Raw genomic sequence first — 22803 nt, 5'->3', positions numbered from 1 at the left:
ATGATAGATACATATTTAGCAAAAGAATAACAAAATATACACACATTATTTTTTTATATGCAATATTACATTTACGCGTGAGATTTTGGTCCCCAAGCGTGAGAGCATGAAATAGATCGCAAATGGGGGAGTCTCACGCCGAATGCGTGAGCATTGACGTGTATGCCTTAATGAAAGCGTAGTAACACGTACGACAGCTAGGCACCCTCGTTAATGCATACCTGCTGTAGATACAATTGTTAATTGTGGACTACTGGCAGAGACAATTCCTTTAATGTTATGTGGGGGTGGGTGGGGCCTCATTATTTCCCTTCTGGTGGAAGGTCAGTCAACAACTCTCCTGCTTACAAGACAATCATCTTATTTTCATCAACCTTTCAACAATTTCTTCCATTCATTCATTTATATGACCATACATGCACTAGCACTGAGAGGCAAGTAGGCATGGCCAGTGTCCCAGGGCCTGGTACAAACAATAAAGAAGAATGATAAGGTGTATTTGGAAAAAACAAAACCCAATATTTATTCAATGACAATATTATGTTTCTAATTAACTGAATTTGGCATCTAATTGCATAATCCCCCCCCCCCCCACTCTTGGGGCCTGGCAGCCTTGCATACACCTACAGATCTATTGCAATAAAAATTTTATAATTCAGGTCAGTGACATCTGAAAAATTCTTAAAATATGTATGGCTCAAAGAGTTACTGTAGCTCCTCCACTAATGTCAAACATTTATTTTCTGCCACAGCCCGATGCTGAAACTCACTTCTTTAATATAAACTGTTAACTGCCTAAAAAAGCCATGAAAAATTTTGTATTATAAACTAGTTTTTTTCAAATAATAATTAAAGTGTATTTTGAGTTATTGACATACAAAATTTAATAACAAGTTGTATGCTTTGGTGTCACCAATCATTTTGAGAACTTTTGAGTGTCATTGGTTTCAAAAACCCTATCATAAAATGTGTTAATGTCATACTCACTGATTATGTTGGGGATTCACCATGTCTACACCGTCAGTCAATTTTAAATGTGTATGCTATGGATTGATTACATAATTTTTTGACTAGCTTACTAAAAGAGCTTGGATTTCCAAAACAAATATAAGATGAAAACATGTGGTTTGGTTTGGGTTTAAATTTTTAGAAATGAGACATTTTTCTTTGTTTTAAATAATAATTTCCTGTTATCAAAATTATCCATTTATTTAATTCATTTATATTCTCAATTTGTAAAAAAAAAATTTATTAAAAAAAAAAATATTATTTTTATGTACAACAGCATTAGTTTCAAGATACAAGTCTGCTGATCAGTCTTCAACTGATAGTCCCAGTAGTGATTATTCTGCTGATTTAGCTGTTGATGGTTTTTCTAGTACATGTTCTCAAACAAGTAAGTATCCCAATTGCAGTTTCATAGCGTCCATCACCTCTGGCAGTCAGGGGCAGTGACATGGAAATAAATGTTGAAGTAATTTACTTTAGACAGTATAACAACTAATTTATGGTGTAAGAAGTATTCAGAGTCATTGAGGCTCTGGCTCCGTCTATAGTTTTGCACCTTGCAAAAAAAGTTCAGTGGATGTATTTATTTTTATATACCGCATGCATATTCTAGGCATCTGATTGGTTAAGAAGTAAACTTCAACCATCACAGGTATGACGTAGGTTAAATGATAGTTCATAAATTCCTGAGAAATAAAAGTACTACAGGGTATCACATTAAAATGCTAGTACTTTTTTGCCCTGTTGCGACCCTATAATGTTGCTACAATATGTGATTTATGACACATACGGTAAAGGGGACACAACCTCTCCAACGCTGAGAGAGATTGGCCCTTTGACCGCTTAAGCCTAGGAAGTAACCTATGGGCTTTAAGATTTGGTGTACTCTTTTCATTACTTTTTTAGGTCTTTATAGAATCTATGTATGAGGTGTATCAAACAATTGTACTGGATAGTAGGCTATGGTCTCCACATCACCTTAGCCTACTATTCATCACCCATTTTCAAAATCCTTCATACACTACTGCTGCCTGGCCCGGGACCTAAAGGGGCCTCTCATGATCAGCATTGTTTATCAAACTAGAAATTATCATAAGTTCGTCCTAAGTCCATTTTCTTTTGCTAAAGTCAAATTTATCAATTGGTTTCTTAAAAATTTCTTTAAATTTAAAAGTCAAATTGTACACATGACAAGACGATTTTTAAGCTGAGATTTTGCTAAGATGGTTTGATAATTCAGCTTACTGTAAGATATTTGCATAGGGACATCTTAACTTTTTTTGAGTTACTGTAATTAAAGACATTTGCTAAGTTGAGATTGATAAATCCTGGGCCTTAAGGAGCCTGTCATTACCAGCATTTTTTTGACAAGACCACAACCTTCTTTAAAAACATGAGACCCAAATCCAGCAGAAGACTTAAATCACAGGGTCTGATTGTAGTAAAAATTTTAATGGGAGTTGAATACTATTTCTTTTCAAAAATTTTATAACAGTACTAAAATGTCAAACCAGATCCTTTTCTTCAGTATCTTGATGAAATCCAATAAACGAGCAAAATTTAAATGTAGGCCTTTTTAAAAATGTCTTTGAATTCTAAACTATTAAAAAAAATGTTTATTTAATCATATTTAATTAGTTTGACGGAGTTAAGTTGATGAATAGAAAAGACTGTTAATAACAAAAATTATTTTTAGCCCACTCTCTGGTGCCCCTTGCAGATAGATGTTAACGCATTGTTGCGGTAAGCATGCCGGCATAATAACTGGTCTGCCTTTGACACAGCGTCTTTGTTACGGCAATATTGCGGTAATTTAACACTTTTTTTGTATGAAAGGGTCCTATATAATGGCGTAATACAGGCAGTTTAAAACACAGAGGGGGAAATTTTTTATTTACATTTTTGTCAGTATGGTGTCCGATCAAAACATCCGTTACTGTGTAAATGTTGTTGATCCAAGGTTGAAGGGCTGATGACTCGTCCATTGATGTTTTATGCCACCTTCCTCAAAGTGTACAAAAAATAAAATTAATAATATTGTGTAATAAATGTTCTTGTTGTGTTGATTCTTGCTAGTTGACTTAAATAATTTAAACAATAGTTTTCACAATGTCGACAAAAAATGAGCTTTGTTTTTGAGAACCCATGCAGTATCCTTTCAGACAGAGCAAGCCATTAACCGTTACCGCAATATTGCGACAATATTACTATGGTGCAATGTTTTCTAAAGTAAGCCTGCATATTGGCGTATCAACCCTTTCAGACATAAACCCATGCCGGCGTGCTTACCGCAATATTACGGTATTACAACTCTGTCTGAATGGGGCTTGAGAGAGGGCTTGATTACTGATCAGGAACACTTTTTGTGGATTCAACACCATTTTGAGTTCATATAGGCTATTATAAATGGTGATCTCTTTGTTATTAACATTCTAACTGCAAGTTGTGTATTCTAGCTTTTATTTAATAATTTATTATATTCATTTTATAAGTTTCTGATTTTATTAATGCAAATGACTATTAATTAATGTGAACAATATTTTTGTTATTTTAATAGTGCAACAGCAGAATCCTTATTTTTGGTATGTTGATTTAGGAGACATCTACAGTGTTGACTATGTTCTTATAATTCCAGAAAATGGAAACCAAGGTAAATTTTAAATGCTTTTGACAATACTACATGTAAATTAAATCATATGTAACTAAAAAAAATAAATGTTTTTTTGTGCTGGTATTCACCACAGCATATTGCCAAATGCGACATTCCGCAAACTAAGGGCCATGGCCCAAATTTTGGCCTCAAGACATTTTTAGAGGGCTATGAAGCTTTCTGAGAAATAAAAAAAAAACAACAAAGATAATTTTAACACGGAGAAAATAGTTTTAATAGATCCGCTTCATTGTTACTGCGAATGCACATTTTGTGCATGCTGCTAAAGTAGTGGATGAACCACAAAAATGTCTTTGAAAGTTGTGGAGTGACTGAGTGTGCGTGAAAGTTTTTGGAAGAAGGATAAATCTATGACATGTGTGGATGAACTCTGTTCGGTTGAATTATGGTAGAAAAAAACAGTCAATTATTGTCGGGGGGAAAAGGAACAGAAATAGGTAGGACTTGGCTTTTTGGTATTGCTTTTTTGTTGTGTAAGGACCCGGCATAGTAGGAATTTTGTCCTACATTACAGCAGGCCTACCTAGGCTAGCTAGGCCTATCCTACTCCTAGTCATGTGTGTGCTGTCTGTGTTGTGTGTTGGCCCTGTCTCTTGGACAAAATATTTTATTTGGGATCCAATAATTGGTTATAAAAATAATGTATTATAAATAACATCAGCAACTTTTATTCAGAACTATCCAAATGTCTTTCAAACTCTGTAAAAATAAGCAAAGTCATATCAAAACATTTTTTAATTATGGAGGAGAAAACATCTTCAGTTTTAAATCAAAAAATGGCTATAAATTGTAGAAGAAATAGCATAGGTATATGTAAAAATCTATGCTGAACAAAGTTTTTTAGATTTATTTTTTCATATTTTCAATAATTTATGAGTTATGTGACAAATAATAACACACTATCAAAATTAGGCTTTAAGCTGACCTTGGTAAATAATCAGCTGGCACACAGCGTATTATGGCAGTGTAATCAGCTGGCACTGTGGTTGGCTTAACACATAAACAGCCGGCAGTGAAAGGGTTAACTAACTAATATAAATACAGTTTTAACATTTTGTATTGCAGCCAGTCTGATTGACTCAGAGGTGCATGTTGAAAATGTATTGGCAGTTCCTTGGGGTAATAACAAGTGCGGATCTACTATCACCACATCAACCGTGCTGTCTTCCTTTGGTTTCTACCAGATAGACTGCAATCCATCAATTAATGGACGTTATGTTTTCGTATATCGAAGTGGCACTAATAACATGAAGCTCACTCTGTGTGAAGTTCAAGTGTATGGAGGTACAAACATTCATTTTTTTTGTGGAATCATTTGCCTGTTTCTGTTTAAGACCATTCTCAAATTTAGTCATCATCCTTATAATTATACTATTAATGAGCATCATGACTTTATTTTACCTACTGTATTACAAAACAGATCGAGGCCTGTATTCAGAAAATAGTCCACTTTTGAGAATACAGCTAGAATGTTTAAGAAAGTTTTTCTATCAATTTTGTGTTTGGATGGAATGTCATCAGTAATACTGTACAGTTAAAAGGGGCCTAGAAAGATGATATTTTTTACTGGAGTGGATTTTGATATGTCATTTAATAGAATCAACTTTAAAATCTATTTTTGGCAATTTTTTTATGAAGTTTAGGCCATTATGATACCTCTTTAGCAGCATGACATCAGTGTAAGGTACTGTAACCAAAGATCATATACAGTAGCACGCTGCAGGGCTGAAGCCAATTTTTGAAGGAAATATTCCTAAGGCTTCAATTTTCTATAGTGTATGAAATTACTTGACTATAATTGCTTTATAAGTCAGTTGTGATGTCCATCGCCTTTTCTATGGCCTTTCATAATCAAACTGCTGGTCTTAGAGCAGTTGCTATAGGACCTATATCATAAATCCATCGAAGTGTTGATTGCTTAGTGATCACTGTGTGTATGCATAAGCTGCGCGTATTACAATGATTTCTTAGTGGTACGTGCACTGACACTCTTTCGCACAGCTCGTCGCGATATGAATAAGATGAATAATTTGATTGTGGTTATCAAAGTTTACCACTGGTTATTAAGTAGGCCTAAACTCTTGGTAGTTGTTTAATAGATTAAAATATATTGTGAACATATTATGAACAATTTCATTATTTTTTTCAGTAGTTTTATAAGTCAATCACCTTGTTATCCCATAACCATTATGCCTTTCTATAGTAAGCCACTCATCCACTACATTTACTCTTAACTCTCGTTTTCGTCTAAATGTACTACTCACCACATTTTGCCATTATAGAAACTCCTTCGTTACAAATCCATTAACCTTCATAATAATAATGTAAATAGATCATTGTTGTTTAAGTGCAATTTTGGCCTAATTGAATTAGGTTTAAAGTGTGATATTGTTTAACAATGTTTAATATTCTGTTTGTACTCTTTCTTATGAATATATGTTGTTTGGTGCTCATAGTTTTATATTTTTATATCCTGAATTGTCTTTTGTTTATTACTGTATACTGTATGTTATGAACACTTGTAACAACTGCCAGTGGAATGTTTCTGAGTTTTTACCGAATCTTGAATCTTGAATCTAGGCTTCATTTGTTGAGTGTGCATTCATAGCTTGACCTAGCAACAAAAAATTCCATTGCAATGTTTTGTAGTAAAATCACCCTGCAGCTTTGAGCTTTTTTGCACAAGACGCAAAATATCTGAGGCGCTATATCAATATAGTGATCAGTTGGGTATAGGAAAATTCAGTGCAAATATAAGTGATGACGTCACCACTCACTTATAATAGATTACCTGCACTTGAAGAATCATGGTGATGTATTTTTAGAATAAATTTTTAAATGCTGTGTGAAAGTATACATGATTCTGTAACTCTTATTTTGTATGTAGCTGTACCTGTTGAACCAGTTGTGAACTGTCCAACTAGTTTTAATACAGGTACATCCCCAGGCCAATCAACAGGAACTGTAACTTGGAATCCGCCAACAGTAACTGATGATATTGACACTGGCTTGTCAGCTACTTGTACTCCATCTTCTGGCTCATCATTTAATGTTGGTACCAATACTATTACGTGTACTTCAACTGACAGCAGTGGTAATACTGGTTCCTGCACCTTCACTGTAACCATCAGAGGTAAGTGTTGAGTAATTTAATATTTACAATTACTTGAGAAATTAGTAATTTATTAAATAATACGTTGTGATATATTGTGTTTGTTGATTTAGAAAAACAACATAAATAAGAATTTAAAAAGAATTCATTAATTTAATCTCCTATTAAAAAATGTCAAAGATTTACTTGTCATGTGCAGTCCATGGCAGTTAAGGTGCTTTCTTTTTAACACATTGGTTCTGTGACACTAGGATATTTCTTCATTACAAAAATACATCTTCACTCTGAGCCCTGTATTAAATGTAATAGGCAGTTACCGTACTGTAAAGTTGGGGGTCTAGGGACTATGTGAGGCCTGCTGAAAGTTGAATGAGGTGTAAGTTGTGGAAGTGGGAGAGTTCCCCCACAAGGAATGGCCTATTAACTTTTTTAGATTTCTAATTTTATAACAAACAGTCAAAACATGTTATATTATACTATTGTATATTTTACTATAGTGGCCTGACAGTGAAGGATATCTTGTGGGGTTGAGTGATAGGACATAAGTGCAGTGTGGGAAGTGAAGCCAAAAATTGATGGACTTTTAGATATTTAAATGTTAAATTTTTAATCTATTAAACAAATGTTTACCAGGAGGTTGGGCCAACCTAATGACCCTAAAAAAACTTCATTAACCACAATCAATTTATTCATCATCTTCTATTATTAAGAGCTGTGCGAAGGGTGTCAGTGTGCGTTCTACTAACAAATCATTCTAATACGCACTGCTAATCCGTACACACGCAGTATAATGTATTGATCACTGAGCAACCGGTCACTGCAACCAGCAGTTTTTTTTATGATTATAGCATCCAATCTACAACTAGCAGTTTGATTAAAGGACCATAGAAAAGGTGACAACAACTGACTTATAAAGCAATTATAGTCAAGTAATTTCATACTCTATACAAAATAGTCTTCGGAGCTTCGGAGCCATTATTTACTTAATTTTTTAAAAATTTATTTATTTATTTATTTTATTTTATTCCTTCAGGCCAAGGATTACCAATAGCGACTTAATCACTGTCCTATTAGATAGGTGGCAATCACTTCATATGACATAAACACATGATGCTTTACATAGACCAGTGCCATTGAGGTTTATGGAGTGAAGTTGTTTTGGTCGTGAGAAAAAATCCTGTTACCATGACAGGAATTGAACCCAGGGCCCTGTGATTAGAAAGCAAACATCTTAACCTCCAAGCTATTCAACTCCACTCCTTCAAAATTGCCTTTAAGCCCAGCTGCGGGCTTGTGCAATTTTTTCAGTAAATAATGGTTCTTTAGTTGTTGAATGGCGCAACGGGAAGAATACAACAAACCAACATTAATAGATGTAATATAATTTATTTCCAGTGAAAAAATGCTTATTGTAAGCTACAAAAACACTTGGGTATTGATGAAATCAAACAAATAAAATATTGCAAAGTACAGTTGAGGTAGTAATCCAAATGAGAACAATGTGAAAAAGTGTATAGCAATAGGAATACTGTGTTATATTGGGGTAGCACTCCTTATTATATTTGGGATGATTCAAAAGATGATGTAATACTTGACCAATATGAATTAAGGATGATTACATGATGTCATATTTTTAGTTAATAAAAGTGGGATATTGTTTACCATGGTACAGTACATTTCTGACTTATTTGTCATCTAAGTTTCTGGTACCATAAGGAAACAGGTTGCTGTCCTTAGTTGAACTTAAGCTGAATATATCAATAATACAGTGTACAGTAATATACATAGAGTAAGGTTTACAAATGAAATATGAAAGATTATACAAATTGAATATTGTGGTTTAAATACAAATAGTAGAGACGCTACAGTTCCTTAGGCTTCTATTTCCTATAGTGTACTCATAACATGACTATAATTGCATATTATTATTATTGTATTTAAAAAGAAAAATAACAAGTCTTTTATAGGGAGCAAATTTAATTGGCAGCTGCCCTCAGTATAGTTCAAATTAATCCTGACAAACATGTAAAAATATAATCTTCACTATCTAATCATAACCTTGTGTGTAAATAAGAGAACACTAGTGACTACTGTAATCCACTAATTAGAAAAAAAAATATTATCGGAAACTAAATTAATGAAAACAATTTTGTAAAAAAAAAGTTCAATTACTATTTGAATACAGAGTAATCACCTTTTATTAACTGTTTTACTAGATAATGAACCTCCAAGTGTGACCTGCCCTGATGATATTACAGTTGCAGCTTTAAATCAAGCTATAGTGGCCTGGGATGACCCAGCAGTCAGTGACAATGTTAATACTGGTCTGTCTGCTACTTGTACTCCACCTTCTGGTCACTCATTTATTGTTGGTTCCAATTCTGTTACTTGTTCTGCTGCTGATGCTGCTAATAATGTAGGCAGTTGCATGTTTGTTGTCAATGTTGAAGGTAAATTATATTGATTTGTCTATTGTTTATTGATGATTTGAAACATTTTGCATTATTGTAAAGTTTGCTTATACATCTCTATGGATTTTTAGGACATTAATATTTATAATTATATGTCTAAATATCTTTTAGTATTTTTTTCATTTATATTACCATATTCTTTCTTATGTTTATTGGGATTGTGTATTTCTAGGGTAAAGTGTTGTTGACAAATAGGCTCACAGCAGGTGTTTTTTGTCTACTGCCCTCTATTGGTGAATGTTGCTATTCATCCAGAAAATATTTGATAATGTATAAAATAATGAATAAATTGAATCTGGAACTTGCTACTGTAGTGGTTTTCAGTCCAGCTCCCCTGAACTAATTCAGACAACTGACCTATTGGATTGGTCACAAGCAATTGGATTTCAATCCCAATGTGACATGGATGAACTGATAACATAGCTACATACTACAACCTGAGGTTGACCCAATAATGAGAATGACACATTAGGCATAAATTTTTTTATACCTTGTTTCGCGAACCCGCTGACTGCAAATATTGATGATTTCGAATGAAACTAAATTTTATTTTTGGCCAATTAGCGCACCCACTGCCACGAAAAAGTGGAACCTTAAGAAAAAAATAAAGGTTTTTCTTTATTTTTATTATGCCCTCTGCTGCCTTGAAATCTCCAAAGATAAGATATGTATATTTCTTCCTAATTTTATAAATTTGAAACATTTAACCATCCTATTTTACATTCACCAATAAAATTTTATTTTTAGTTTCTCCTTCGTCTGAATGTTTTTGGAAAAACCATTTGTTAAATAAGAAAAGAAAATTTTATTTTTATTTTTATTCCGCCCTCCTCCGATAATCTTTAAAAAAATAAGTACGCGAAACAAGGAATAAAGGAAGTCTCGCCTTAATGACTAAAAATGTTGAAAGTATGTTATCGCCAGGTTACCAAAAAATACATAAACCTGATCAAATTCCTATTAGAGTGACAGTATTTTTTCCAAAGCTACAGGTTACTTTAAAAGTAAATGGCATTTGTTATTTTTGTATGTCAACTGTTGTCAACCAGTCTAGGATTGTTTCTATAATAAAAATGGTTTCCACCTTTGTCTAAATTCTGTACCAAAATAAAATATTAGATTAGGAATGAATTGAGACAAATTTTCATACATTTTGTCTCAAGATGGTCACTATTATTTGTTTTACCATACTGTATATTTTCTAGATGCCATATAGTGCTAAACTGTGAGTATAATAGCAATATGGTAATGATTACATAAATATACCTTATCTTTTATGCTATAAATGTAAATGTTTTCTTTTTTCACTAACAGTGTTTGTACCTGAAGAGCCAGTTGTGACCTGTACTGGTGGTGTTAGTGTACCTACATCTCCAGGCCAATCAACAGGAATTGGAACTTGGAGTGATCCAACAGTAACTGATGATATTGACACTGGCTTGGCAGCTACTTGTACTCCACCTTCTGGTTCATCATTTCCACTTGGTACCAATACTGTTACGTGTACCGCAACTGACAGTAATGGCAATGTTGGTTCCTGCACAATTACTGTTTTTGTCCATGGTAAGTTTTGCTCATTTATGAAACCATTTGTAATATTTATATTCAGTAGAAACCCCTATTCAAAGGACAATTTTTTGTGAAATGAAGTATATCTTTTAACACTGGCCAAATCCCCCATCCCCACCCCATTGGGGCAATGGGGACACTCTTCTTGAAATGATTAAATAATCATATTTTCAACCCTTGAATAAAAAGGACAATATGGTTGTCTTAAGCTGGGCACACGCTGCGCCATACAATTGTTGTATGGCTGTTGACAGGTGAATCCATGTCCAATCTCTGTGAGCGTTTCATACATCAGCTGGTAGTTGGTTGCAGTCTGAGTAGATCATCATGAAAAACTTTGCGCACATTTCATTCTATTTTGTTCTCTGTGGAATTGTGTTTGCCGACAACCGTCAGACGCAGTGTGTACCCGTCTTGTATATTTATATTATAGGTCCACTGAGTGTGGTTATTCGTATAAACTAATCTTCTTAATTTTAACCCTTCACATTATGGGATTTTTTTGTTAATGGTAGGCCTATTGTTCATACCATATCATTTTAATTCATTATATTTAATCTATTCATGCTGCTGTAGTATTTCCTAATAAATAAATATTAATGTAAATTATAAATTCAATTCAATTCAGTTCAATTAAATAATGATTTACAGGGTTTGTAACATTGGCAAGAATTAATTTAATTTTTATATATATTTTAACATATCAAAGAAACATTAACATAAATTTTGAATTTGTATGTTTTTTTATGTTCTAGACAATGAGAGTCCCAATTTAACATGTCCTGATGATATTTCCATGAGTACATCCTCAAGCCAAGTTACAGTGACCTGGAATAACCCAACAGTCACTGACAATGTTGATACTGATCTGTCAACTACTTGTACTCCATCTTCTGGTTCCTTATTTGTTCTTGGTTCAAATGATGTCACTTGTGATGCTACTGATGCTGCTGGTAGGACAGGTAGCTGTATGTTTACAGTTTATATCATTGGTAAGTCTCCAAGGCCATGTTTCTGCATAAAGTATAATTTCTCCGATAAATTGTCTTAAAATTCTCTCCATATATTTTATCGCATCATTAGGGTTGTAGCTGTAGAAAACTAAGAATGGGTGATTAACATTTTAAGGATGGGTGGGTGATAACATTGAGTAAACTCAAAATAATAAGATTGGATTTTAAGGATGGAAAAGTGGGTTAATAAGGGTGGGTTGAGGACCCTGAAATTAGCTTTAGATTGGGTGGAAAACTCCAAGGCTGGGTGGCCTCCGTCCACCATAACTACATCCCTGCATCATGCAAAATTATGGACATTAATGCAATGTGTTCAACATCAAAACATAGGTTGAAGCACTGTTAAGAATGATAAAAAAAATGTCATTTACAGTGGCGGATTCAATGGGGGCCTAGCTGGCCCAGGTCCCCCTAAATATTTAAAAATTTTAAAAAATTTGAGAAAACAAGAAAATTCTTTCAAATTTTGAGTCTAAGAGGGCCATTTCCAGCCATCGAGAGGTGCCATAATCATAAATTTTCTTGTATTTCATCAAGCAATGGATGTTTCTTTGTGACCAGAGGTGATGGCGTAGACACGAAAAAGCTGTATAAGCCGCCTTAACTCTGGCATTGATCTCACAGTCGATGCTGCCGTCGGCCACTATAGAACTCCCTAGACAGTGGGGTGTTGTTGATCAGAACTGAAAGTATGTCCTTGAGTGATGTGGAAGGAGTGAAAATAACCTGAGACTTTGAAGCATTTATAGACAGCCCTAGGTCACTGGCAACATGACTGAATATAATAAAAATCTTCTGCAAGTCATTGTGGTTATGTGCAACAAAGGCGGTGTCATCAGCATACAACAGCTCGCGAACAAGAACAGAGTGGACTTTAGTTGAGCCAAGTTGAAGACTTTGCACACCGTGGTGTGGATGTAGACCCTTCCGCCAGATGTTGGTTGATGAACTCTAAAACTGCCGACAAGAAAAGTGTAAAAAGTGTGTGTGCCCATGGGCAACCATTGTTTCACACTATGCGCAACCCAGAATGCTTCCGATGTCTCGCCGCCTATGCAGACCTGGGCAAACATGCCATCATGGAATTGATGCAGAAGTGATATACACTTTTCAATTGAAACACTGTTAAGAATGATAAAAAATGTCATTTACAGTGGCGGATTCAATGGGGGCCTATTTGCTTAAATAACTAATGCCTAGTGTTCTTTTGCCAAGTAAATAAAAATTGATGATTTATCACAGCTACTTTGTATTCAACTTAGCCGAGATCGACTGTAGCAATACAACAGCATATCTGTACTTGATAAATTGGAAGGAAAGTGATTGCAAATTGTACTAGCATAGATTTCTGAAAAACATGGCAATATGTCAATAAACAGTCGCATTATGATTTTATTGAACTTGTAATCATGAGCCTGCAATCAACGCATAACATGACAATAGCATTATAGTATGACAATATCATGCCATGGGTTGTAAAAGAATAGGGTATAAAAGTGGTTCGCCACCTAAGAAAGTTAAAAAGGCAGGTTATTCAAAGCCCAAGCACAACTGCTTTGGTTGTCTGCCTATTTGTAGTTTATTATATTTTAATGACATATTTTCCACACTATTTACAGAAGACACCGTTAATCCTAGTCTGATATGCCCCAGTAACATTGCCATGAGTACATCCTCAAGTCAAGCTACAGTGACCTGGAATGACCCAACAGTCAGTGACAATGTTGATACTGGTTTGTCAGCTACTTGTACTCCACCTTCTGGTTCATCATTTACCATTGGCTCAACTATTGTTACTTGTTCTGTTACTGATGTTGCTAATAATGAAGACAGTTGCATGTTTAATGTCAGTGTTACAGGTATGTTATAATGATTTGTATATTGAATATTATCATTTTGAATAATAATTTTCTAAGCAGTGATTATGTTAATTTCATATTTTTTATTTCATATTTTTTGCGACGGATGCATGGGGGGTGCTCACCCCCCTAAATTGTATTAAGAAAAATAATTGTTGTATCATATTGTTGATATGAATTATTTGTAGGATTATTAAGGTATGAGAGTGAAATTTCCAAGGACCCAGAGGTTCATATTCTCAAAATGTTTGCACCTCAGCCCGAACCATGTTAGGGCTGAGGTAATGTGGACTCTCACGCACCCATGGAAGCAGATCATGTGGGAAGAGGGGGGTGTCTCAGCTCCAACCATGTTAGGGCTGAGGTAATGTGAACTCTCACACACCCTATTGAAGCAGATCATGTGAGAAGGGGGACACACCCTCACTTTTTGAGATTCAAGAGGATATGCCTCAAAATTGTTGAAATAAACTGCATATATGAACTAGGTTTTAACGAAAGAGCGCTCTACTGCCAGAGTGCATCTTATTTTATAGCAAGATGCCGGTATCTCTGCCCACAAACATCTGAATTACCTTTAATACGCGACTTGAGTGCTCGTAATTTGATTCTGAGTGAACATGCCTTTATTACTTACTTACTTGATACTTGATATAAGTGGGAAAAGTTAGGCAAACGCCTTTAAGACCCCACAGCTGTCCAGTCTGTTCTTGAAGGTGTTTACAGTTGTGGCAGCAACAACCTCTTGCGGTAAGCTATTCCAGATGTTTATTATGCGACATGAGAAGAATTCCATTCTGCATTTCAAAAATTTGTTAAGTTTTGGTTTGTATAATTTATATTCATGTCCTCTCCTGCTAGTGTCATCGACAAAGATAAAAAATGTTCCACAATCCACGTCTTCAAAGGACTTAACAATTTTAAAAGTTTCAATAAGATCTCCTCTAACTCTCCGTTGTTCCAAGGTATACAGATTCAATTTGATTAATCTCTCACTATAACTCATATTTTTCAAATATGGCAGTAATTTTGTAGCTCTTCTTTGAACTTTTTCCAGTATACTTATGTCCTTTTTTAAGCCCGGGCTCCAAGCCTGAATACAATATTCTAGGTGGGGTCTAACATATAATTTATATAATATTTTAAAGCTCTCTATATCCATATATTTGAATGACCTTTTAATGGTACGAAGACTACACTCTTTCATTACTCTTGGATGGATATCATCAGGTCCTGGAGCCTTTTCTGGTTTCAACTGCTTTAGTTTCTTATCAATATCCTCCTTACAGAATGGTATGTCCAATAACTTCTGATCGGTTTTCAACATAATGTTAGGCAAATTTCCATCAGGTTCTTGTGTATAAACTGATTGAAAAAATTTACTTAGTTCTTTAGCAGATTCTTGATCATTTATGGTAAGTGACCCATCTGACTTTTCAATATGGGTAACGCCAACTTTAACTTTTTGACTTTTTCTTATGTAACTATAAAATGCCTTTGGTTTCTGCTTGAAGGAGCCAATCAGCTGCTTTTCATAGGTTGCTTGAGCTTCTCTCACTATTGTTTTAACTTTGTTGTTTTGAATCTTATATTCCTTTTTATGATGTTCCAAGTTTGTTCTCTTGTACTTCCTATATAAGCTGTATTTAATTTTTATTGCTTTTTTAACTCGTGCACTCAACCAAGGAGGCTTCAATTTCTTTTTCGTCTTTTGAAATGGTACATTGCGAAGTACAGCTGAATTGTAAATATTCTTAAAAGTATTCCATGAATCCTCACAATCTTTGTTTTGAAGAAGACCATGCCAATCCACTTGAGCTAATTTATCTCTTATAGCAACATAATTCCCTCTACTGTAGTTTAGTTTCCCACCATTCTCATGCTCTCTTGTTACAATCTCCATTCTGCATAAATACGTCCAAACTATTCCTACATGGTCACTTTTCCTAATTGGCGCTACCTCCGACAAATTGTCCACGGAATAATCATCATTAGTCAATATTAGGTCAAGAGTTGAAGCAGTTTGACCATCTCTAAAACGAGTACAGAAATTCACATGTTGCATTAGGAATTGGTCTTGAATTGTATCATAGAATAGACATGCAGGGTGGTTGTCACCAGCATTTACAGTTCCATATTCCCAATGTATTTCTGGAAAATTGAAGTCTCCAAGAATCAGAATATGACTGTAATTGAGGGTACCTATAAACTGCAGGTCATTGATCAGTTTAGTGTTATTCTCTTCCGAACTATTTGGACTGCGATAAATTAGTCCCACCAAAAGACATTCTTGCTCATTCAGCTTAATTTTACACCAGGTAGAATTTTCAAATGTTGAAACATTTAGTTCTGTGAAAGATGTAGCTTTTAGAGATTCATGTACATACAATAGTACTCCTCCTCCTTGTGTTTCTGATCTATCATCTCTAAAAACACTATATCCATCCAGAGCTATTTCACTATCTAATACGCTTGCATTGCACCAAGTTTCAGTCAATCCAATTATCATTAACTCAGAATTATCAACCATCGCTTTTAAAGGGGGGGTGCGGGGATGAGACAAGTGGCCATATATTGCTTATTTAACCTTTCCTGAGTTCGGGAAAAATACTTAAAAAATTCAAAATGTTGAGATGTAAGGATAATTACAGAAACAAAACATCTCATAAACACCTCTTGACTTCATCCCAATATAACGATTTTCAACGATATCTATACGACCAACTCCGTGTTTGCCTCTGCAAAAAAAATAATTTTTTTAAATTTAATTGTTTAATGTAATCTATTGTTTAGGTCCTCCAAATGATCAGCTCTGATTTGAAATAGACATAAATAAATGAATATGTAATGACAAATAATATATAAATTATTATAGAGTCCTCCTTGAAAAATATAGCTGTAGTACTATTTACACTGTGGCTCTCACCCAATCTCATTTAAGTAAGAATAAAGTTCCAGTGGCTCTGTCTTGGTGACCCCATCCTCTGCATTGGTTACTTTGATAGGTACACCTAGTAAGAAAAATGAAGCAGAATGGCATGATATGATGATGAAGAATGATGTTTGAACAAACAGCGATGATGGTAAAACTGATGTTGATGTTAATGATGTTTGAAAATGATGATTATTATTATATTGGTGATGATGATTAATGATATGAATGATGATGATGTTACATAGGAATAATTAAAGATAATGATTACAATGATGATGAAGGTACTGACAATGATTAATGAAAACAAAGCTGATTTTAATGATAATTCGTATGGTAATGTTTGCTTTTTTGATGATTGCAGCAGTTTGGCGCAGTGGTTGACGTTTGGGCTTTCAATCGTAAGGTCGGAGGTTCGAGTCTCTGCTGTGCAAATTCGTTTGTGTCCTTGGGCAAGGCACTTTAGCTACATTGCTACAGTCCACCCAGCTGTATCAATGGGTACCAGGAAACTGCTGGGGACTAACCTGCGATGGACTAGTGTCCCGTCCATGGGGAGTACAATTCTCATCCGCTTCACACTACAGAAACTGGGGATAAGCTCCAGCCCTATGAGCCCCAGTGGCTCGGAAAAGATTTAGTAGCTGTCTCTTATACACATCTAGATGTGTATAAGAGACAGCAGTTAGCCTAATTAGTCAAATACCCTAATAATTATTTTACCTAGTCAGTTAACATATTAATATATAACCTAGCCAGATAACCCAGTATTAGTTAAAATAATCAGCATATATTGCTAACCTTGTCAGCTAATATATTAAGCTGACCTAAACAGTTACCCAAAAGGCATTTAATCTCACAACCAAACATGGGTCAGCATCTGTGTATGTCTAGACTGTTACCCTAGTATCCGATTATCGATTCAGCTGAGCATCAGTTAATCTGAGTCAGCAAACCTGGTTAGCTAACCTGGGCAGTTATTCCAGAGTCGGCAAACCAGGTCAGCTAACCTGGTCCTGCTACTCACCTAGAGCCTGTCTCTTATACACATCTAGATGTGTATAAGAGACAGGTCATAGCCGCTGCAGATCCAGAGATGTCCAAAAGGGGGCGGCCGAAATTTGGGACGATCGAGACGACAATGTCTTTAAGGGTCCGCGAAATTTTTGTGTTCTAGACGCCCGAAAATAACATTTTGAGGCGTTGTGGGCTATCATTATTTCTTTTTCTTTCTTTTTTCTTTTTTTCTTTTTCTTTTTTTTACCTCCCAAAAGGGGGGCTGGTCCGGCGCCCCCTAAATCCCCCCCTGATAGCTTTCTCCTTCCTCCAAAAACATTTACGTACACTCCTCTTACTCCGCAACTTTGAAAATCTACCTTGCTATAATACAGGTATTATGTAATAAAGTATCCACATGGGCATTCGGTTATCAAGAAATGTGTGGTGTTGTTTACTGTAGTGTTCTTCCTCTTACAGGTCTTATATTTACTTTTATCTTTAGCTCATGACTCATCACATCATTCCTCCATACCGGATTTATTCGATCTTACAGGGTTAATACTAGACGATAACATAGTGTCTAGCTTCCGAGGGGGCATCAATTTCCAGAAGGCTTCGCGGCCCTCCAAAAATGTTTGGAGGCCCAAATATGGGCCACAGACAATAGAACGTTGAATTAGAACATCCCTGATTTAAAATAATAATAATAATAATAATTTTGGCTTATATAGCGCATTATGCTAAAGCCTGTGCTGTCGCTTTCATCTAGACTATATTGATGGTGTGATGATGAATTTTACAATATAAAAGTGTCATTTCAGGCCATCTAAAGATATTATTTTCTCACCTTAGCCCCAACCATTGGTGCAGCTGAGGTGGTTGTGACTCACAGCTTTTATTTTGTATATATTATATACTAATTATATGATCTCTGTGGTTACCGAAAATCGCTGATAAAAGATCATGGGATTCTTTGCATTTCATTTTGACTATATAATGATGATGTGATAATGATGAATTTTACTATATAAAATGTCATTTCCAGCAGTTTTGAGGTGCTTTTCCTCATTTTTTGTATGCACCCCCTACCACCAAATCCTGCATCTGCCCCAGAGCAGCGCACCTTCAAATAGACAGGCTGGTGTGACAGTTAAAGAATTTGGTTTTATTTTCAGTGGGGAAGAAGTGCTACAGTTACACAACACATTTTCCATTTTATTCATCATTGTGCGATGCATATTGTGATGCATGTGTACCGTATTATGCATATTTCATAATGTGATACGTTGACATGTTGTGAATGTGATGGACATATGACAAACACTCATGACATGTGATACTGTGCAAGCTAGTCCACACCTCGAGTGCTTTGATACTTTTGTATAAAGTGCTATATATCCAATTACATTACATATTACATGTGATATATTTGCCATGGGATGAATATGACATGTAATACATGAAATGTGATGCATGCCATAACCTGTGAGATGCAGAATTACAAAAAGTGCAGGTTATGATCAACAAACTATTGTACGTATTAATATAAAAACCTCTATAATTACAGGTTCTTCGGGCCAACCCACTGTGATATGCCCTGATGATATAAACCAATTAGCTACAGTGACCTGGAGTGACCCAGTAGTCCGTGACAATGTTGATAGTGGTCTGTCAGCTACTTGTAGTCCATCTTCTGGTTCATCATTTAATGTTGGTGAAACTGATGTCACTTGTTCTGCTGTCGATACTGATGGCAATAAAGCCAGCTGTTCTTTTAGTGTTAACATAACAGGTAAGGACATTCTACTACAGCAGGGTGTTATACAGTATTTATTTATTTATTTATTTACTTTATTGACCTGTTTATTTTATTTTTATGTATTTGCATATGGGTTTGTTGTTGAGTGTTTTGCATTTTTACGTGTAGGATATTTATATAATTAATTAATAATGTATGAGTTACTGATTCAAATTTATTATTTTTTCACTATATTTTTGCATTTTAAACATAATATAATATTGTTTTCTCTTATTTAGGACACCTTAATTTTTAAGCTCTTTTGAGTTTTTTGTTCTTTTCATCATTTTATATTTTATTAACATCATCTGTTTGTGTGATTGATGAATAAGTAAATTTGAAGTTTTTTGCAGTTTTTTTACAGTAATAATCATAATACTTAAATTATTTTATTTATTTGCATCTCATCAAACATACAACATAACATAGAATATTATAATGTTATATACAGTATTTATTCCAAAATACTTTAATATATATTGTTTTCAGTGCTATATATAATGTTGTTCAGTACTATAGGATATTTTTAATTCTTAGAAAGAATGCATTTTTATTTATTTTTTTAAGGCAATTGTAATTCATCATCAATACCTGGTTACCTGATAGCGGTAGTAGTAATTGTTTGTGTCATCATCCTGCTGATGTCTCCAGCATTCATCTTCTTTTGCAGGTGTCTTGATGTATTCATGCTTTAGCTTTTTAGCTAAAATTCTTTTCAAGTGGGATCCATTTACTTCTGATACTAAATTTATTATAATAGAGGATAGTTGCTACGTTTTTCTTTGTGTCATAAACCTTCTGATGTCTCCAGCATTGATCTTCTTTTGCAGGTGTCTTGATGTGTTCATGTTTTAGATTTTAACTAACAAAAATGTTTTTGTAGTGGGATCAGTTTACTTCTGATGATACTACATTCATTATAATATATAGAGGATGGTTGCTATGCCATTGTTAGCATTTACTTTTATTTTAACTCAATCTATTCTTGAGAGCTCAAAGACACATGACTATATTTAAGAGAATGCCATTAAATTCATTGACATTTATTATTTTTTTGTATTCCAAGTTGCCATGGTAAACCATGCCCTGATTAAATTGTCAATGACACTCATATTTATATTATTTTATTCAAAATTCTTAATACCTGTAATATTATTGATTACAAAATACATTCAAGATTCATTTATTGACTTCTCTATAAAAAGATCCAAATGTATATAAAAATCTAAATTGTTTTTTTGAATACATACATTGCCAAGTGCAATTTGAAATAATGAATATTAAAATATAAACACAAAATATATACAATACGTTAAAAAATTAAATGTTAAAAAGATATAAAGCCCACAAATTACGTAATGTGTAGATTTATAATTTCCTTCTAATTTCATTTAGTTTAGTATTCAGTACTTGACTTCTATTGTATGTATAGGAAAATGCTTATTGGAATAGCTTAATTGTGATAAAAAGCTACAGCTATTTACACTTCCGTAATGTGTAGAATTATAATTCTTATTTTCCTTCTAATTTCATTTAGTTTAGTATTCATTACTTGACTTCTATCGTATGTATAGGAAAATTCTTATTGGAATAGCTTAATTGTGATATAGACCTACAGCTTTTAGTTGGCTTTCATTTCTTTATGTTTTTATCTGAATTTATAAAAAATCTTTTCAAAATAATGTTGCTTGATTATTGTATTTTGCAATTAGTCTTATTTAATATTAACATTTTACCAGTAATTAAAATTAAAATTTAATTTTTAGTTTAAATCCATACTATAAATCTAAATAAATACAACTAAACATTTTCTTTTCTTTAAAAAAAAGTTATTTATGACTAACATTTACCAGTAATTAAAATTAAGATTCAATTTTTAGTTTATATATAATGCATATTATAAATCTAAATAAATACAATTAAACAATTGTTTTACTTTAAAAAATATATATATTTAAAATTTTAAAATCTATGAATTAAAACGATGCTTGATTTTGTTTTGATTTCTAAGCTAAATTAGGATCAATTTGATTTAAAAATCATTAGAAACATGTTACAAACATCAACATTGTTTCATACAAAAAACAAAGTTTTTCTGTAAATTATTTAACATCTTAATCATTCTTACACATAGGCCACTGTTTAAAATAAAGTATGTTTATATCTCATTACTTATAGTGAAGTTGAAGTTATATGAACTGAACCTAAAATTTTGTTTTTTTAAACATTAGGTTCTACTATTCTCAGAAGAATAAGAAAATGGAGCATTCCACAGGGATGAACATGACTGTTTTTGAAGTACCAAAAAAGACAAATGTGCCGGGTGATACCGAGTACGAAATCACCCTGCCAACCATTGCTGATGATGATGCTACAGCGCCACCTAAGGTGGAATCACAGAGGAGAGATAATTTGGCTTATGAAGATCCACACACGTACATGTCAGTAGATCCAGCATATACTAACCTAAAGAAGTAATGTGTTTACAGTGGCCATTAAGTACAGTATGGCCTAAGGACAAGTATACTCAATATAATGGTAATCTGAAACAACTTTGAGAACTGGATGTTGTACTTTTTGTAAGGCATTGGCTTACAATAGTTTGTTGCATTATATATATATATATATATATTGAAACAAAAAATTATGACAACAAGGCATTTATTTTCAAAAGTATATATATTGTTTGTTTGTTTATTGGTTTTTTTCACTCAAATAAAATTATTTAACATACAAATAACGCTAAAAGAAAAGATCGACGTTTCGACTCCTTCATGGTGTCATTTTGAAGATCAAATGATGAAGTAAAAAATATACAGCAACTATAATCAATAGAAAAAAGCTAATCTAAATAAAATTAGTTAATATAATGAGAAAATAATGAAGGTATTGTATTATCTTAAATAATAGACAGCAGTAATCATTAAATAATGTAAAATATTGGTGTGAAAGGAAGTCATAATAAGTTATAAAAACTGTAAGGCATGACCACCAGAAAATCAGTCACATGCGACGTAGTAGGCCTAATAATTAAAAGTTATATAAATTCAAACCTAACATAAAAAATTATACAAAAAATAATATAATAATAATAATAACAATAACAAAACAATAACAAAACAATAACAAATCAATAACAAAACAATAACAATAATAATAATATAATATAATATGTATGAAGTAGTAAGATAAACAGGAAATTGCATACTAATAATAGTGATAATAATAAAAAAAAAGCAGTGAAAAGTCATTATAGATTAGAGAAGGATTTTATACACCATATACCTGAATCAGAGATTTTTTATAGCAATTTTTTGCCAGAGTTGGTTTACTTTTTAAGTCAGGTGAAAGATTTTCCCATAGTTTCAGTC

General features: G+C 33.6%; 1 protein-coding gene across 1 annotated transcript; it reads left to right on the top strand.

Annotated features, from left to right (window-relative positions):
• The first annotated feature begins 444 nt into the window (after positions 1–444).
• Positions 445–22141, top strand: LOC117112692 (hyalin-like). The gene is made up of 11 exons (XM_033255832.1): positions 445–466; positions 1286–1396; positions 3566–3658; positions 4745–4963; positions 6567–6812; positions 9008–9241; positions 10577–10825; positions 11587–11823; positions 13464–13703; positions 19202–19426; positions 21664–22141. The coding sequence occupies exons 1-11, from the start codon at positions 445–447 to the stop codon at positions 21711–21713; spliced, it is 1926 nt and encodes a 641-aa protein (XP_033111723.1). The 3' UTR covers positions 21714–22141.
• The last annotated feature ends 662 nt before the right edge of the window (positions 22142–22803 follow it).

Source organism: Anneissia japonica, unplaced genomic scaffold (assembly GCF_011630105.1).
Source record: "Anneissia japonica isolate Jap-2015-1 unplaced genomic scaffold, ASM1163010v1 scaffold288224_len95395_cov107, whole genome shotgun sequence".
In the NCBI taxonomy this organism is placed as follows: domain Eukaryota; kingdom Metazoa; phylum Echinodermata; class Crinoidea; order Comatulida; family Comatulidae; genus Anneissia; species Anneissia japonica.
This window is presented reverse-complemented; position numbering and strand designations above follow the sequence as displayed.

Coding starts and splice junctions, on each gene's coding strand:
- LOC117112692 (XM_033255832.1), top strand. CDS start 445: ATGGCCAGTGTCCCAGGGCCTG. Junction 9,242..10,576: donor GTTTGTTGTCAATGTTGAAG/GTAAATTATATT, acceptor TTTCACTAACAG/TGTTTGTACCTGAAGAGCCA. Junction 13,704..19,201: donor GTTTAATGTCAGTGTTACAG/GTATGTTATAAT, acceptor CTATAATTACAG/GTTCTTCGGGCCAACCCACT.